The sequence below is a fragment of the Odocoileus virginianus genome, chromosome 2 (genome assembly GCF_023699985.2).
Source record: "Odocoileus virginianus isolate 20LAN1187 ecotype Illinois chromosome 2, Ovbor_1.2, whole genome shotgun sequence".
Taxonomy (NCBI): Eukaryota; Metazoa; Chordata; class Mammalia; order Artiodactyla; family Cervidae; genus Odocoileus; species Odocoileus virginianus.
Genome location: NC_069675.1, coordinates 74,688,489 through 74,708,140, shown reverse-complemented (window position 1 = coordinate 74,708,140; position 19,652 = coordinate 74,688,489). Strand labels below are relative to the sequence as shown.

Below are 19,652 nucleotides of genomic sequence, written 5' to 3'. Positions count from 1 at the left end.
ATCCTCTGTCATCCCCTTCTCCTCCCACCTTATTTCTTTCCCAGCATCAGGGTCTGAGAGGAGAAGCTAAAAAAAGAGGCAAATACTTAGAAAATGAAAGAGAAAGTGGTAAGTGCCTTGGAAGGGATACAGAAGCTACCTAAGTTTGTAACGTGAAAGAAAGTGAAAGTGAAGTTGCTCAGTCGTGTTTGACTCTTTGTGACCCCATGGACTGTAGCCTACCAGGCTCCTCCATCCATGGGATTTTCCAGGCAAGAGTACTGGAATTCAGAAGAGGGAGAAACCTCTGGAAGGGCCATCTGACATGGCCACTTTGGTCTTGATCTGTTCTGTTGAGACCAGAGTTCACTAATGTGCATGGAGTCTATAGTCACCACCCAGCACGGCTGGAGTCACTGGCTAGCTCCGGACCTGGAGTCTGTATTGCCCTGTAGTGTCAGCTCCAGTAAACAGAATGTTGTTGGGTCAGCTCACCTCCAGGGCCCTGCCAACACTCTACTTCCCATAGCTCATGAGGGGGTTAAGATAATGCCTCACAGAGGATACGTTAATATTTAGTTCGTTTTGGATACAGAGTGTGCATTTATAAACACTCATGTATCCACAGCACTGCATTTTCTGGGTACTTGCGGGTACATTATGCAGACAGGGCTGTCTGTAGTAATTGTGAGGGTCTGACCGCAGGGATTAATAGTCAGCTGCCTGTTGCTCTGGCTAAACCATGAGAAAATCACTATGGGAAAAGAATAAAAGCAAAATATAGCAATACAGCATAACCCAAATAAAAGTACATCAGGTTGATCAGTTGGGGTTGTCATGCCCTGCTAAGCTAAGGAAAAACATAATGTGAACCTGGAAACACCAGGTCAGCGCAAGTTCAGAATGCTTCTTATGTACACACCAAGATGCTTTCCCAAGGCATATGCAGGTCTATGACCTCCAGCTAGGTGATACCCCTTGTACAAGAAAATAACAAAGATAATTTGAAGTAATCAATAAAATAGGAGACATGACCGGGGATCGAGGAGGTTGACTTCATCTTAGCACAACAGATGCTTTCTGCTTGCCAAGACGCTAAATAAAAGTGATGTGGCTCTGAGGAACAGGGCTCTTGATCCAAGAGGTCTTAGTCCCCTGGTCCCATCTTTAAAACTTTAATTCTGTCCCTAGTTTCTTTTTCCCAAACTGTGCGTCAATTCCTACCTGCTGCGCTGGCTGCAGCGTCTGACCACGAGGGGCAGGTCTGCTTTTCCACTCTCCCAGCAGAGTAGCTGATGGACAAGAAGACTGACAGCAGTAAAGAGCCCAAGGACATGGTGGGTAACTGACAAGGAGAACCACAGGAAAAGACTGGACTTCCTGCTAGCTTGGTGTTGGAGAGACAGGGTAGATTTTCCTTAAAGCTAACAGAACTCAGGCTTTGGGACCCTGAACTTGCATATTCCCCTTCTAAAGCTCAGCAGCTAATTTTTTTTAATAAAAAAAAAATTGAGATAAAATCCATATATAAAATTTACCATTTTAACCATTTTAACTGTTTAGTATAGTCATAATATTGTACAGTCATCAGTACTATCTAACTCCAAAATATTCTCATTGTACCTCAAAGAAGCCCCATTCACATTAAAGCAGGTATTTCTCAGTCCCTGGTAACTAATAATCCACTTCCTTTGGATTTACCTATTCTGGAGATTTATATAAATGCAGTCACAGTGACATTTATGTCTGACTCCTCTGTGGCCGTTTGTGCCTGGCTTCTTTCACTTAGCATAATACTCTCAGGGTTTATCAATATACTAACATGTATTAGTAAGTATTTCATTCTTTTTTTGGCTGAATCATACTCTTACTGTATGGGTATACCACACTTCATTTATTCATTCATCAATTGATAAACATTTGAGTTGTTTTTTCTGTTTGGCTAAAAGAATAATCTGCTATAAAAAATTCATATATAAGTTTTTGTGTGAATATAATTTTTTAATTCTAGTGGTTACGTATCTGGAAATGGACTTTGTGGGTCATGTGGTAACTTTTCCACAGAGGCTGTGCCATTTTATATTCCTATGTGAGGAACGTGTGAAGATTCAGTTGTATTGAGTGTGTGAATTTCTCTGCATCCTCCTCAATATTTCTTATTTTTGTTTTTTATTTGTAGCCATCCTAGTAGGTGTGATCAGGTATCTCATTGTGGCTTTGATTTGCATTTCTAATGACTAGTGATGTTGGACATCTTTTATGTCCTTCATGGCCATTTGAATGTCCTCTTTGAAGAAATGTGTATTCAAATCCTTCACCCATTTTAAAAATGGGTTGTCTTTTGTTGTTGGATTTTATGAGTTCTTTATGTATTTTGGGTCTGGACTCTTATTGGATATACTGTTTGCAAATATTTTCTCTCTTTCTGTGGGTTGTCTTTTCACTTTCAAGATAGTGTCCTTTGATGCACAAATTTTGATCAAATCCTATTTATTTTTATTTATTTTTTTCTTTTGTAGCTTGTACTTTTGGTGGCATATTTAAGAAATCATTGCTTAATCCAAGGTCATGAAGATTTACAAGTATGTTTCCATCTAAGAGTTTTATACTTTTAGCTCCTACATTTAGGTGTTTGATCCATTTTTTTTTTTTTTTTTTTTTTTTGTATATGGGATGAAATGCAAATCCAAATTTATTCTTTTTCATGTAGCTATCCAGTGCCCCAGCACCATCTGTGATTGTCTTTGTGTGTGTGTGTGTGTGTGTGTGTATGAGATTATCTTTTAAATTAGATGGAAAAAGGAAGATGTAAAGACAAAAAAATATATTAATATATATATTTTTACATTTATCTATGTTATTACTTTTACCAGTGTTCTTTATTTCTTCATGGGGATATGAGTTACTAGCTAGTGTAACTAGCTAGTTACATTTCAGTTTGGTCTGAGGGACTACTTTTAGCATTTCTTTTTTATGATTTCTTTCTCTTTATTGATATTCTGTTTCATGAGACATTATCTTGTGGTTTCTTTTAATTCTTTAGACATGGTTTCCTTTAGCTCTTGACATGTACTCAAAATGTAACATCTGCTGTACATCTTTGTCTAGTAAGTCCAATATCTGAGCTTCCTTGGGGATAGTTTCCACTGATGACTTGCCTTTGCTGCCTTCATCCATGGGCTATATTTTCTTGTGTTTTTTTTTTTTTGCATGCCCCATTATTTGCTATTGTTGAAAACTGGACATTTTAAATACTATAATATGGCAAATCTGGAAATCAGATTGCCTTCCAAGGGTTTTTTTGGTGCTGCTTGTAGAAGTTGCTCTTGTTTAGTGACTTTTATGAACTATTTTATAATATCTATATGGTTGTGTGTGGCCCCTAAGTTCTCTGTTCTATTAGCTTAGTAGGCAGCCAGTGATCAGAAGGAGAGTTTCTTCAATGGCTGATATCAACAAAATCTCTTAGTTTTTGCAGAAGGGCTCTGTGTATGTACTAGGAGCATGCCAGTGTTTAGCCAGCTAGTTCATTAAGCTTCCTGTTCTGACCAGGATTCAGCTTTTTTTTTTTTTTCTTGTTTAAGCCCCAAATGCCTTACTATCTGGTCCTTTACAGAAAGAACTGCTGATCCCTGATCTCAGGCACTGACAGGCAGGATTGGAGGAGGATGGGGAGTGGAGTGGATGCCATGTATGGACGGAGGTTAGCAGGCTGGTTTTGAGCACAGGTGAGATTTCTTGTGATGTCCCAGCTATACTTGAGGAGACATGGCAGGGGCCTGAGATCAGGTGTGACTGGGGGCAAGAGCAGGAAATGTGAGGTTCTTTTCATGTATTTATTTGGCTGTGCTGTGTCTTAGTTGGGCTTCCCTGGTAGCTCAGTTAGTAAAGAATCCACCTGCAATGCAGGAGACCCTGGTTCGATTCCTGGGTTGGGAAGACCCGCTGAAGAAGGGATGAGCCACCCACTCCAGTATTCTTGGGCTTCCCTTGTGGCTCAGCTGGTAAAGAATCCACCTGCAATGTGGGAGACCTGGGTTCAACCCCTGGGTTGGGAAGATTCCCCTCAAGAAAGAAAAGGCTACCCACTCCAGTATTCTGGCCTGGAGAAGTTGCAGCATATGGGGTCTTTGATCTTTGTTATGGCATGTGGGATCTTTAGTTATGGCATGGGGGATCCAGTTCCTGACCAGGGATCAAACCTGGGCCCCCTGCATCGGGAGCATGGTATCTTAGCCACTGGACCATCAGAGAAGTCCTGAAATTGTGAGTTTTTGATAATATAACTCCATTCATCTCCCCTGGATGGTGGGATACAAGGGATTTTGACTTATTCTCATGAACACTTTTGTGGGAGAATCATCCTCATTTTAGTGATGGAAAGTTGAGTTAACGAAGATCTTGTTGAGAGCACAGTGATGAAGAAGAACCAGCATCTGGTTCTCTGACGCTGAATTTCCTCTCGCTGCGTCCGTTCTGCTGAGCCTCAAACTGGGTCACATCGGCCACCCCTTCCACCTGTGGTGGCAGCACAGGGACGCCGTCTGAGCTTGGCTCTGCTTTGGGGGGTCCCTGCTCATAGGCAGACCCTGCCCTGGAGCAGAAGACCACGCTGTGTCAGATTCTGCAAAGGCTGCAGAGATTGCTCACTGAAGCCCACAGAACCCCGCAGTCTCCAGTTTCCGCATCTCAGAAGACCCTGCGGTGGGCCCTTCCCCACTCTCTCTTCTGCTTGTCTCCTTCCTATTCCTGGCTGGTCCCAGCTTCTTAGTCTGGCATTCAGGGCCTCTTCTCTTGACACATGAGGTGAGTCATTAAAAACAATATTTAGGGACTTCCCTCATGGTTCAGTGGTTCAGAATCTATCTTCCAATGCAGAGGATGTGAGTTCGATCCCTCGTTGGGGGACTAAGATTCCGCATGTCTTGGGGCAACTGAATCCTGGTGCAGCGACTAGAGAAACGTGTGGGCTGCGACAAAGACCCAGTGCAGCCAAAAAAAAAAAAACCACCCCACCCCAAACCCCATATTTATGTGCTCATAATGTTCTTCAGGTCACAAGTACCACATCTGTGTGGCAAAGAATTTAACCTTGCCCCAACAGAGGTCTGGCCCTTACTTTCAGCTTCTGGGAGGTAATCTCTAAGCCCTTGGAATGTCATGCTTGATCAAAATTGCCTGGGGGCCTTGGGCCAACCAGATAGTATTAAGAGTGTGATTTTGGATGGGATCTTTGGGTCATGAAATCTCACCTTGACCTCCTGAGGGGCTAGAAACTGAGGTCAGCCATAGGAGCAGCCAGCCATGTCTAAGTGATGGGACCCCAGTAAAGAGAAGACACGGAGAGCCTCCTTGGTTGGCAGTGTGATGTGTGTGTTGTCAACACTGATGGCAGGAGAATACCAACACCCTGCTCCACTGGGCGAGGAGGGCTGGCAGCTCTGTTTGGACCCTCGGGTTCTGGCCTTTGTCCTCCCCTCCATGGCTGACTTTAATCTGTATCTTTTAGGTGTAATAAAATATAACTTGAGTGTAAAAGCTTTTGGTGAATCTGTGAGTCCTTTTAGCAAATTATTGAGTCTAAGGGTGGTCTTGGAAACCCTGAAAACTGCCAGCGGTGTGAGAGGTGACCATGACCTTGTGGACTATTCTCACTCTCTGCAGCTGGCTAACCTTTACAATACCCACCAGCAGCAGTGCCCGGAGAAAGACAAGTCTGAGCATCTTGGTTACTGTTTAGCTATGATCAGAAAGGTAGTTGGTTTCCTTTCCCAAGCCTTCAGGACTCTCTTCTTTCCTAACTTCTTTCCATCAATTCTTCTATCTACTTTCTTTCTTTTCTGCTTCTTTTTCCTCTTCTTTCTCTTCCTACTGGGTAAGGATTTTGGAGGACCTCCTTTTGAATCTTGGAGGGCCCCTTCTCCAGAGTTATTTCTGAAGAAGATGGCCCTATATTTTTTGAGGACTGCTGCCCTTTGGGCTTTGGTATAGCAAGGGGAGGAGGCAGGATGGAATCAGTGACAGCGACGCTCTTTGCATCTGTCTTGAGTTTTGTTGATTATACATGCACATGAGATCCAAGCAGTCCATATGGCTGGCTTGAGCTAGGCCAGTCTGTTCGGGTGACTGCAGGTACCACACTGCCCACTTTGGATGCCAGCAACTTTACCCAAAATACCACTGAGTTCCATTGACTCTGCATAATAATACCAGTAACATTCATAAGTCAAGATTTGAAAAATATAAGGGAAGATCAATTAAAAAGTTATATACTGTATCTTGAAATGATTATCCATATATCAATAAAATTATGTTAAATATCAATCTATCTGTCTATCTATCTTTAGGAAACTAATGAAACTCTTAGCCAGATAGTGATGGCTAATATATAAGGAAATCTTACTGCATGTCATTCGCTATTCTAGCTACTTTGAATGGCTTTTAAGTTATTTGGTACTTAGAGTAACCCTATATAGTGGGTATTGTAATCAGTTTACTGCTGAATAGGGTGAGGTTCAGAGGCCTTGTCTCAGGTCACACAGCTGTGAGGAACTAGAGCTGGGATTTGAATGAAGGTGGTTCCACTCTAGACCCTGTACATTTAACCACCTACTGCCTTCCTGCAGGGGGAATAAGTTCTCTCTCAAACTATTTGGATCCTCTTCTTTAAGCATTTTCATTCTGCTTTAGAACAGGACTCATGCCATTTTTCTTGGAATCTGAATAAAGCTGGGATTGTATTGTTTGGCTGATAAAAGTATTCCAGAAGTTTCTTAGGGTCCTGATGTGCAGTAACTCAGCAGTCATACTGTTGGCACGGAGCATTCAGCCAACTGTGATTCCACAGACATGTTGCTATGCAATTGGGCATCAGGGATTCCTACTAAAACCGCTTTCCTTAACTTTTCCTGAGCTGCATCAGTGAACAGCTCCTGCAACCTCCCTGTCCTGGGTTCTGGCTGGACAAGGGCTGGGAGATCAGGAGAGGCGTGGTCCCCTCTGAATGCTGTGTTCTGGCTCTCTGGTCCCTGGCTCAGATTCCTCCAGGCTCTGTAATCATTAACTCCTGCAGGAAGCCCATGAACCTGATAGGTATCAGAGCATCTGCTTCTGCTCAGTTAGCTGCAGTGACTGTTGAAGCTCCGGGATGAAGAGAAGTCAGCAAGGAGATGGTGATGAGGGGGAGGCCGAGCAGGAGGCGGGGGATGAGGGGCTGAGGCTGAGGAGGGACATGGGCCTGTGGAGCGCTGTGTCCTTGACTGCAGGCTCTATGATCGGCTCCGGCATCTTCATGGCACCACAGGGCGTCTTGGTCTACATGGGCAGCCCTGGGGCCAGCCTTGTGGTCTGGGCAGTCTGTGGCCTTCTGGCCACACTGGGTGCCCTATGCTATGCTGAACTGGGGACTCTGGTTCCCGAATCTGGAGGGGAATATACCTACATCCTGCGAACTTTTGGCTCCTTACCCGCCTTCTTGGTCATCTACATGTTTGTGCTGGTAGGCAGACCGGCCACCATCGCAGCCATTTCACTGAGCTTTGCCGAGTACGTCCTGGTCCCCTTTTACCCAGGCTGCTCCTCGCTGCCCCAGGCCATGCTCAAGGTGGTGGCTGCCACCTGCATCCTGCTGCTGATGCTGGTCAACTGCTGGAGCTCGCGGATGACTACCACGCTGATGAATGTGTGCACGACCATCCAAGTGCTCTCCTTGCTGGTCATCGTGGGGGGCGGTGCCGTGGTACTGGGCCAGGGCCAAGGCCGCACTGAAGCCCTCCTGTCCGCCTTCCACAACACGTCCCAGCAGGCCGGGCACATCAGCATGGCCTTCTACCAGTGCCTGTGGTCCTTTGATGGCTGGAATAGCCTCAACCAGGTGACGGAGGAACTCAAGAATTCAAACGTGAGTCCGCGACACTGCTTCAGGGGCTGAAATCTCCAAATATTAATTGTTCTGATAATTGTTATTTGAGCGAAGACTGTGAGAAATCAGCTGAAAAGAGGGGCTGCCTTTCTGTACTCATGGGACTAAAGTGCCAGCCCAATGTCTTTCCTGATTAGTTTATGTAATTATATGAATAATAGTTTCTCACGTAAGGGGGGAACTTTATTGTTTCCTATCCATGGGTTCATTTTGCTTTCCTGGAAGGAAGACATTATCATCCCATTTTTCATGTGGGAAAACTGAGGTTTAGAAAGGGGGAGTGACTTGGAAGTCAGACCCCTTGTAAGGAGCTGTGCTTGATGATTCAGGTTTCTCTCTCCTGGGTTGTTCTCTCTGGAACATTGTAGTATATATGTAAGTCATATTTGCTGAAACATGGGAGCCCACTACAGGACATAGCTTCAGGGCTGGGACAGAAGAACAAGCCAGTCCTGCCTGGCTCACTCCACTTGTGAGCCTGGGGCTGGCTAGTCATTGTCTTGGGAGGGGGTTGGTCTGCAGGGCTCTTGCGAGGCAGTGGGAAACTTTGGACTTTACAAGGGGTCTGGGGGAATATCTGAGGACCGGCTCAGCACCCAGGCTGACCCCAAGGACCAGAAGTGGGCTCCGAGATTATTTCTACATCCTCCATGCCCCCTGCCCTTCCTCCCAAACCCACTTCCAAACTTTCCTGCAGGCAGATCTCAGCTCTGGCAGAAAGCTCTAGAAACTGCTTTTTAAAAAGTCTTAAATATTTCTTTTATTTGTTTATTTTTAATTGATTGATGATTGCTTTACAGTATTGATTTCTGTCATACATAAACCTATGAATTAGTCATAGGTGTACATATGTCCCCTCCCTCTTGAGTCCCTCCCACATCTCACCCTTTCCTCTAGGTTATTACAGAGCCCCATAGAAACTGCCTTTTATATCATATCGGAGAACAGAAGATATGTGTGCCAGGGGTAGATGCTTAAATGAAGGAGTGTCCTTTCTAGGGGTGGGGAGGAGGTCTGCCTGGAACACTGGTGCAGCCCACACAGGGACAGCCCCATCCCAAGTCTGAAAGAGAGCTCCTTGTGTCTTAGTGAGGAAGGGTGGCTTCTCTGTATTGTTTCACGTGTCGGGAATAGCAATGTCATGTTCTGTTGTACCTTTGGTACTGAAGGCAGGGGTTGTAGATTTTCATCAGTGCTTGCCTGCTCTTCCCAAGGTCAACCAAAAGACCTCTGGAGAAAGCCCTCCAGGAGATCCGGGAGTGCCCTGGACATGCTTCTCCCGCTTTGAAATGTGTTCTTATTGTGGAGTCTAAATTTAGGCAGGAGTCTAAGTTTATGCAGGGCTAGTCCGAGCCTAGGGAAATGCTGGGTCAAGTTTGAGGGAGGCCCTTTCCCTCCATTTGCTCCTGGCTCCAGAATGATGTCCAGAAGTAGGGGTACGGAGTGGGAGGGAGCAGTCCACACGCTGATTTCAGCTACTTTTCATGCATTCCTCAATTTTTATTGCATGTGTGCTGAATACACTTTTGGGGGTGACCCGGGTCAGCTAGGTGCTGAGGCTCTTACAATGCAAACCAGTCCCAGTACCCACAGTCCCTGTGTCCAGGCCCTTCCTTTCCCTTCAGCTTTGCTGATCCTCACACCCTGCAGAGAGGTAGGACAGTGGGGAGTCCCAGTTCACAGATCCCCAGTGATTCCCAATTTTCCTCTCTAGGAGACTGAGGGTCAGAAGAGAACCCCTGGATGGAATGGCCCTCAGTCTGGGCCTGTATCCTGGGGACCCAGAGAATAGGCAGAGTGGGCACAGTGGGTCCTGGAATACAGGCTGGAGGGACCATCTGACTGTGGAGATCTCTAACTTTCCTGCCTCTTCTCTGCACCCCTTGCTCTGCGGGTGTCCCTGCTGGGAATGCCCCTCCCTGCTTCCCACCTGCCGGAATCTCCTCTATTCTTAAGAAGAACCCAGCATAAGACCCTGCTCGTTCCAGAAGCTCTGATGATGGCTCCCCCCCCATCCCCGAGTGCCCACCCTCCACTGTACCTCCACCGCTCTGACTGTGAGTCCTCCTCACGGCCTCCTAGCACACCTGTCAGTTGGCCTGTCCATGCCGTGGAACTCTAAGTTCATGAAGGAGGGACACGCGGCCAGTGTCCCCTGGCCTGGCGTGTGCCCTGGGGCCAGGATCGGCTCGGCGCTGCACTCCTGAGCTTGCTCGGAGACCCTGGGAAGGACCTCATGGGCTAACACGCGGCCTCTTCTCCCCAACTCTGCAGCAGAACCTGGTGTGGGCCCTGATGATCACCATCCCCCTGGTCACCGGCCTGTACATCCTGGCCAACGTCAGCTACCTGCTAGTGCTCGCGCCCAGTGAGATCCTTTCCACCGACGCGATGGCTGTGAGCTGGGGGTGAGTGAGTCACGTGAGCTGTTCACAGCCCCGCCCTGGGGAAGGATAATCCCCCAAGAGTATTCCAACTTGCCCCTGGGTTTGCAAGCTCCGATTTCGATGTGGCCTTGAGGCTGTCTTCCAGGTTGCTGCTGGAGATCCCTCCCTCGATTCCTCTGTTGTCCTAGGAACCAGATTCTGGGGGCCTGGGCCTGGCTGGTGCCCTTGGCTGTCGCCCTCTCGGCGTTTGGCTCTGCCAATGGGTCGTTCTTCAGCGGAAGCCGTGTGTCCTACGTGGCTGCCAGAGAGGGCCACCTGGTGAGACATGGGGTGTGTGCTGGGCAAGGTGATGGGGGCAGCAGGAGAATATAGAGTATAGAGTTTAAAAAGGAGCCTTTTAAAAACTGTTGATCTCATATGGACAACAGTGATGCAGGAGCTAAGGAACTGCGGGGGGACATACCTCTGAGGACAGCCAGCGAAGCTTTCTCCTCCCGGAGCTCAGCATTTAGCCCAAACCAGGGCTTCCTTGAAAGACATAGCCCTCTTCTCTGCTGAGAGTAGGGCTCACATATTCCCTACCTCTCCAGTTACACTCCAGTCCTTTTTCCTCCAGGTTCTAGGAGATCACCGTGCTGGGTAACACTGTAGAGGTTTGTAGGTAACAAGGACATCTTTGTGCAACAGTGGTACCGGGGCAGTGGGGAGGGGCCCCAGGAGCGAGTGTGTACCCTCTGGGTCCCCCACGCCTGGGGGACTCTCTGTCACTCTGTCAGTTTTTGCTGCAGTAATGCTGTACAAGAGACAGCCCCTAATTCCAGAGGCTTAGGACAACAGACATTCCATGCTGCTCATGAGTTAAAGGGTCTGAGTGGCTCGGCTGCAGGCCAGGGCTTGTGTTCACATCTTCTCACTCTGACTGCGAGTCTGTTTTAATCCTGGGACCCAGGCCATAGGGGCTCCTGGGGCATGTTTCTGCCATGGCAGGTGGCAGGGGTTCAAGAGACCAGGCCAAACCACACACACATATTTAGAGCTTCTGGTGGGTCTCTCCTGCTCACAGTTCATTGGCAAGCTCAAATCAGTGGATGGAAACTATTAATATATTTCTTCCACAGAGGCAGAGAGCAGGGGACTGCGTATTTGCTGAAGGATAACACGGTCTACCCTGTAACCCAGTATCCCTTTCCCTGTTCCACCCACACCCGGCCCGACCTCTCCCCTCTCCTCCTCAGTCTTCCCTTCCTGGTCCCTCTTTCTGTCTTCAGGTGGAGCAATAGAAAGTCAAAAGCTTTGGTCAGCCAGGCACTTGCTACAGCTCTCCACACTGCAACCCCACATCCTAAGCTACAGGGTCTTGGATGGTCTGGAGGGATGCCCCCCCCCCCAAACCTGCCCCTTGAGTCTGGTCACTCCAGACGATCCCCAGTGACCTACATCTGGAAGGAAGTCATGGGAATTGGGGACTATCTGGTTGGGTACCCTGGTGTCCTGAGGGAGTTTGGCAAGGGAAGAGGGTGGGAGTTTCTGGGGACAGACCCCCACTGGGGCTCCACTGGAGGTTACCTGACCCCTGACTTTGCTCCCCAGCCCCAACTTCTGTCCATGGTTCACGTGCATCGCCTCACGCCAACTCCAGCCCTGATGTTCACCACAGCAATGGCTTTGATCCTGGTCATCTCAGGAAACTTCAACACCATCGTGAACTTCTTGAGGCAAGTGAGACTGACCCCCCAGGCTGAGTATCTCATGGCCCCTATGTATACCCATTCACAGACATGCACACATATATACTCTTATGTGCATGCACATTTCCAGAAGCCCCTATGATACACACACACACACACACACACACACACACACACACACACAGAGAAACACATGCACACACTTCTGGAAGCTCAGGCTCAGAGCGCCTGCACACACACATATATGCACACACACACACTATTTTAACCATTCTCTCCCAATTAAGTTTCCAACATTAAACATAATGCCCTCCTCTCTTGCCCTGTTTCCATAAATTCAATGAGACCAGTTTTCACCAAAAAATAAAGTCTTGTGTCATCTTTATCATTTTCTTTCTTTTTTTTTGTTCCTTTACTCTGTCTCCAGGACAGTGTAAAAATATTCAGGCTTCACTCACATGACTCGTAGACTTTGGCTTGGTGTCATTTTTTCCTTTGTAGGCTGGTCTTTGTTCTGGATCTGACCCAACAGAGCTCTGCTGAACTCAGGACAGACCCACAACCAAGCTGTGTTGGCACACTCCAGAATTGCATCAAAGTGGGGAGATGTTCTGATCCCATTTATTGCCTTCTCTGGGGCACAAATGATGGGCTATTGTGATATCCAGTTGGCATTTTTAAACTTCTCTCAACAAGCAGACTCTTAACCCACCAGGCAGGCATGATGTCTGGGGCAGAGGACTTCTCAGAGTAATTTTGCAAGCATCACATGTTCTCTTCCTTTGTTGTCCTAAGAGTAATCTTTTGGAACAGGATATATAGTACTCGATGTCCCTTTCTTCAGAACATTAAGTAACAGGCATTGTTTTTCTTTTCATCTATTTTCTCGTGAGAAAGAAAAAAATCATTGTACGGTGAAGATAAAATCAAATCCATGGTGTCTCTTAAGGGCTTCAGCCTGAGATAGGGGAGAGTGACAGAGAATGTCCTGGCACAGATGGGAACTCAAGGATGATTCACGTCAACCAGGGCCCCATATCTCCCCATCTGGACAACCTCAAGAGATGGCCTCCAAGGTTATATGGAGTTTACATCAGACCTACACCAGACACAGAGGACAGAGGTTTTTCTGGTGCCCATCACCAACTCCAAGGCTGCTATGAGTGTGCAGCCCTTGAGGGAACACAGCCTTCCTTGAGGTCCCACCAGCTTCTTTCTTTTGGAAACACAGATAGTCCTCCCTCCCTTTGAAATTGTCCTCCTCCAGCCAGCCAGGGGCAGTCAGAGCAGGCCTGATCTGGAGCCTTGTGGACGAGTGGGCTTGTGTGTGTGCCCCTTTCTGCCTGAAGACAAAGCTCCAGCTGGACCCTCCAGTACACCCCTGTCCTCAGTGCCCCAGTCTTCATTCTTCTTTCCTTCGGCTGAATGGATCAGGGGAGCTGGGGGTGGCTGAGAGGCTCTGATGTGCTTGCAGCTCTGTTCTAGGTTTGCACCTAGTAGGCCGGCCCTTCTTGCCAGCCCCACCGTGGTGGGGCCTGTTAACGAGTGGCTCACATTTGCCTTTCAGCTTCCTTGGCTGGCTCACCTACGGAATCACCTTCAGCTGTCTCCTGTACTTACGGATAAAGAAGAATCTTCCCCGACCTTACAAGGTAGATTTCAGGACATACATGGGCTTCTTTTTCAACTATAAGCTGTTGCATGATGCAGATTGTTGGACCACGGCCTCACTTGGGGCCCAGAGGAAGAAAGAAAGTGGTCAACACTCTTGTATTTGGGAGGGAATTTCTGTATGTCCTGGGGGATAAGGGACAGTTGGATCACAAGGCATTGACTCTCCTTGCTGGGGATGCCTTTCTCCTCTGGAGGACACTGGGGGAGAACAGTGGGAGTTGAACAGAGAGAGGATGCACGCACCCAGCGAGACTCATAACAGAAAGGATCAGGCTGGGTACCAAAGTCTCTGCTTCCTGGAGGGGCCTCTGTAGCCCAGTAGGTGTCTCCCTTGGCCTGACGAGTTGTTATGGTAGGTTCTGGAAGAGAGGAGTCGGTGGCAGGTGGATGCAGCAGGAAGGCGGGCAGGCAGAAGGGATAGACCCCAAGTGCCCTGTGCCACCTCCCAGGCATGTCTTCATCATCCTGGTCTCTCTGTCCCTGCAGGTCCCCATCATCATCCCTGCCACCATGGTCCTTGCATCTGTCTACCTGGTGCTGGCACCCATCGTGGCCCATCCCCAGCCAGAGTTCCTGTATGTCTTCCTGTTCCTGCTCAGTGGCTTCCCAGTCTATTTCCTGTTTGTCTACTTCCGGTACCAGCCCAAGTGTTTGCAGGTGGTCACCCTGCATCTCCAGCTGCTCATGGAAGCTGCTCCAACCACGAAGAATGCTGACTGAAGGACTGGACAGGTCGGCATTGCCCTTGTTGCTGTAGACACTTCTATCTGCACACAAGAGGCCTGGCCAGCTTCTCTGTAGGTTGACTATACATAATCCTAATAAGTTCCTAAAGTGCCATGACGCAGGTGATGTGGAGTTTGGGGTTATCTGCCCAGGACAGCATTCTCCTCTTCTGTAAGAGATGCTCCATCTTCCCAGGTGGATCTTACAGTTGTGCTGGAATTACATGACTGTCTCTCTGGGTCACAGTTATTTGCTATTTCAGGTGGACAACTTGAAACATGTGCCCTTCTTTTGAAATTTTGAGATTAGAATTCTGAGGGTTGCTTGAGCTAAGGAATTGTAAACCTTGGCATCTTCCATGATGTGGGTAGAGAAGTAGAGAAAGCCACCATGGAGAGAAGAATGAAGAAGATGGGACTTCCCTGGCATTCCAATGCTTAAGACTCTGCACTAACAACACAGAGGGCATGAGTTTGACCCCTGATATTAGGGAACTAAGATCCCACATGATACATGTGTGGCCTGGTCAAAAAGGAAGGATGAGGGAGATACATAGTGAGATGGTGTTGAGAAATTATGTGGTCCCCAAGAACTGGGAAAACCTGCCTTTTGATTGTCTGGAACAACTTGATACCTTATAATAAATAAATTTTGGCTCAAGTGGGTTTGAATGGATTCTTATTTATTACAACTAGAAAAGCTCTGGTTCTGACAACCTTGTTCCAGAAGACACAATTCTTCAGCTAATGTTTAAAACTGCTAACTTGCTTGAACAGAGAAAGAAGGAAGAGGCATATCCTTGGGAAAGAGGGGTTTTATTTGGTTTGGGTATAAGGAAGGACAGTCAAATTTCTCAAAGAAAGGAAGAAAAGTTAGAACAGGTCCCACGGGACTTCCCTGGTGGTCCAGTGGCTAAGACTCCACACTCCCAATGCAGGTGACCCAGGTTCAATGCCTGCTCGGGGAACTAGATCCCACATACTACAATGAAGTTGAAGATCCTGCATGTTAAAATTAAGACATGGTACAGTCAAACAAACAAACAAAGGAACAAATAAATCTTAAAAAAAAAAAAAAAAAGAATAGATACCAGAAGACTAATATGATTATAGGACTAAAGTGGAAAGGTATCTGCCTGCCCAGGTGGGAATGAGGGACAGGAAGGAATGACTTTAATACCTGGAGACGCTGGGGATGCAGCTCCTGAGAATGTCAGGAGAGGTGACTCCTGTGTGTGTGACTCTGTCAGCCTCACTGGAGTCTGCACCCCAGTGTCTGGTTTTGGGTCATACTCCCCTCTGGGTGGTGGGTTTGGTGAGGGTAGGGGTTAGTTATTAGACATGTTGTGTGTCCTTTAGTTCCCATCTTGGTCCTGGGCTCCTCGCTAATCAAAAATGTGTATGAATCAAAAATACTGAACTATTTGTTGAACGATAAAGGAACATATCGCATCTATATCTTAAATGACTTGCACTCTCTACCCATTTGCCCCTGCTCTGCCCTGGGCGCTGAGGCCCTGTTCTGAGAAGGCTGACTGAGGATGAGAGACATCTTCTAAGTCTTGAGCAGTCCCCTCCAGCTGGCAGTGGATGCATGCTTGGATGTGGAGAGCAGAGTAGGGTTTGGACCACCACTGGCCCTGGGTCATGCACCCAGGTAGGCTGTTTCTCATGTTGTGACTCCATCTTTCCATCCTTCCCATGACCAACTGCATTTTGACTCCCAGTCCTACAGTGATGGCATGAAGGGTCCCCAGGGCCAGGCTCTGTGAGGACAGCTTCCTGCTGCCTGCAGTTGATCAGCACACCTTACCTGAACTCCTGTCCTGCCCAGGACCCCTTCTTGGGCTCCAAGATGGTAGTAGGAAGCAATCTTAGATGAAAATTCTTAAGAAACTAGTACATTGGACTTGCTTGCTCTGAGCCATGGTCATGGTGTCCTCTGTTGCTTTTCTTCTCTAAGTCCAGGGATGGTATAATGTGTCCTTTGGACTGAGAAGAAATGTTCTGAGTCTTGGGGACAAAGGCCGGAGTCCTTACTGTTTCCTCCAGAGAAGCATCAAGTACCAGGAAATATCTGGGGCTGGAGCTGGCTGGGTTCCTGGGGGCAGGGCAGTGTTCTTTCACCCGAAGTCAGTCCCATCAGCACATGGATGATCTATTTTGGGCAAAGCTTGGTTACTCCAAATCATAAGCACTCAATTATTTGGCCATTTGCACTCTCTTCTGCTGAGTAGTTAGAGTAGGGAAGAAGAGTCTCATAGATTGTTGTTGTTGTTTAGTTATTAAGTCGTGTCCAACTCTTTGTGACCCCATGGACTGTGACCCTCCAGGCTTCTCTGTCCATGGGATTCTCCAGGCAAGAATACTGGAATGGGTTGCCATTTCCTTCTCCAGGGGATCTTCCCAACCCAGGGATTAAACTTGCATTTCCTGCATTGGCAGGCGGATTCTTTACCACTGAGCCACCAAGGAAACCCATTCTATAGATAAATCTGCACAAATGAATGCCATGATTAGAATTTCAAATATTGCAAAAAATATAAAGTGAAAGGCAAAATTTCTTGCTCCACACCCACCATTTCCAGGGCAATCAGGTTCCTTGTTTGTTTCTGGAAAGCGCCTGTACATACTTGTAAACCACGGAAGGGAGTACACTGCTGTTTTGCTCATTGGAGAAATCACAACCCATGTAGTTGGTTGCAACAGGTGGAACCAACAGGTAGTTCCATCTGTTGAGAGGAAGCAGTTGTCCCTTCATACCTCCATCTGCAGGCCAGGGATTTGAGTCCGCCACTGCTGGCCATTTGTGCAGTTTGCTATTTTTAGCTCTCCTTCTAAGTCCACGGTAGAATTGCATTTCCCTACCTACTTGAAGTGAGATGAGAACATGTGACTTGTTTCGATCACTAAAACATGAGCTGAGGGAATTCCCTGCCGGTCCAGTGGTTAGGACTCGGCACTTTCACTGCCAAGGCCTGGGTTCAATCCCTGATTGGGGGACACAGCCCCCTCCCCCCCAAAAAATGAGTTGAACTGTTACATGTCATTTCAAGGTTAAACTTTCAAGTGCCAGGGCACAGTTTCCTACACTTGCCACTTCCCTGTGCTTTGTTGATTAGCAGTCTTCCAGTGGCTGCCCAGTTAGCCAGGGTCCTGGGGTAAAGTGATACACCATTAAAACAGCTAAATAAAAGAAAGAAAAAAAATAGCATTTTGCTAACCTTCTCTGAGCATATGCCCCTAGGAAACAGCTTTTATTATGGAAATGAAGCTTAGATTTATACAGCTATGCTTTTCATTTTAGAATTAGGTATACTGTACAGTTTTCAAGGTGGAAAATTGATATTATATATTTTAAAGAGGCCATCTTTAGAGTCAGTGTCCCATTAGAGGTGATCTGATCAGTGCGTCAGCAGTGCCATGTGATCTGGACCGAGACGAAAAGGCAGAGAAACAGATGGTGAGACAAGAACCGGAAGAAAGATAGCCCCTTGGCAGAGAAGAGCACTGGCCTTGATCCTCACTTATCACTGGGCACAGGCCTGTCCCGGGTCCTCACTCGGGCCTGGGGACTGTGTGAGGGGCAGACCGTATGAGGCTGGGGGACCTGAGTTACTGCCTTTGTGCCCTGACCCTGCTCCTGGCGTCCATCTCTGCCTGCGATTCATGGATCCTGGCGCCGCTCACGACTGTTAATCATCGCAGCCCAGAGAGGGGCCTCTTGAGTGGGAGCCTCAGACACAGAGAGATTCCTTCCCGTTACTATGGGCAACCAGGCAGGGCTAAAGTCTGTACCACCCAGCCTCCTGCTCCAACATGGGACCAGGCCCCTGGCTAGCCTGCTCTGGGAGTGTGGTGGGGCCTGTCTGGGTGGCCCAGGGAGGATGTGTGGGTCTAGAGAGGGAAAGGCTGTGAGATAGTTTGTCTCAGACAATGGGGACCCCTGAGTGAGGTATGCGGGCTGGAGTTAAAGTGCATCTCTGGGGAGGAGGGTGGTGCTTGGAAGATGAATCTGACTCCCTGTGCTGGAAGGAACTGAGGGTGAGAGTGTCTATGGAGGGGATCAGAGGGTGTGAGGGATGTGGCGGGACCTGGAACATATGGCAAGGAAGACTGGCCTGGTCTTTTGGTTGTGGGTGAGGAGACGGAGATGTCAGTCATGACTCAGGGTTTGCATCTGGGTGACTTGGTGAGCATGCTATGTTTCCTGGAAATAGGGAAGAGGGGAGGAGGGGCAGGTTTGGAGGAAGGGCAGGTGTTTACTTTGTTCCGTTTGAAATGCTCTGAGCAGTTCCTGTGAAGATGGTTAGGGGCTTTGTGTATTTGGAGCTCAAACACCATGTCAAGGCTGGAAATGCGTATTTAGAAATAAAGGGGGAAATGGAAGCCACAGGAGTGAATAAGAGTGCTGAATACAGAAGTTTTTGATACCACAAACAAGCTGTTTAAGGGAATGATCAACCTCATAGAAATCTACCAGGGCTATTCCAAAAGTAGCCCCCATAGTCCATTGTAGAAACACATGTGCACGCTTTCTGCATACGAGTCACCACATTCATGCCTTGGAACTCATCTTGCAGTTCATCCCACAGAAGAGCTCTTAGAGATCTTTCCCCTTAATATGGGAGAGGGAGAGGGGGTTTGGTCCATGCAGGCAAAAGGCACTTAGAGGATGGTCAGCTCCCTTGTGGTCTGGGGTACAGTCTCAGCCACCTGTCCTTGGAGCAGTCCCTCCCCGACCTGCCACTCTCAGAGTCCTGGTCCCGAGTCTGGCCTTGGGGACATCTGAACAAACCACCAGTGCTTGGAAGGCAGTGTGGGCTCCTTGGCACCATAGCTGCCCTGACTCAGGCCCTATCTCTCAACCTCAATTCCCAGGTCCTGCGGTTTGTTTCTGACCTGCTCAGGGGCCGGTTCTGGTCCCTGGCTGCCCCTTTCTGGTATCAGGTGCTGTGTCTAAGGGCCATCCACACACTTGATCTTGCCCTGGGATCCCTTCTGATGTTACGTGCCAATTGCTTTACCCCAGTGCTCTCTGCACAGCCTCTTATCTCCTGCCCTTTGTCAACTGCTCAGCTACTGAGACTGAAGAGACCTGGAGGCTTCCGCTGCTGCTTTCAGCCTGAAGAACTCATGGAGGGGAGAAGCTGGCAGGACATTGAACAGACAAGAAAGAGCAAGTCCCTTCTCTCCGCCTACTTGCCAGTCTGCTTCTGGTGCCACAGATTGGCAGTACCTACCAGGGACCACTGACAAGCGACAGTGGGATCCCCAG

The 19,652-nt window shown here is 47.9% G+C and overlaps 1 protein-coding gene across 1 annotated transcript; it reads left to right on the top strand.

The window, feature by feature from the left end:
• Positions 1–7,126: 7,126 nt before the first annotated feature.
• Positions 7,127–14,975, top strand: LOC110140020 (b(0,+)-type amino acid transporter 1-like). The gene is made up of 6 exons (XM_020898261.2): positions 7,127–7,879; positions 10,175–10,308; positions 10,476–10,605; positions 11,878–12,002; positions 13,543–13,627; positions 14,136–14,975. The coding sequence occupies exons 1-6, from the start codon at positions 7,127–7,129 to the stop codon at positions 14,367–14,369; spliced, it is 1,461 nt and encodes a 486-aa protein (XP_020753920.2). The 3' UTR covers positions 14,370–14,975.
• The last annotated feature ends 4,677 nt before the right edge of the window (positions 14,976–19,652 follow it).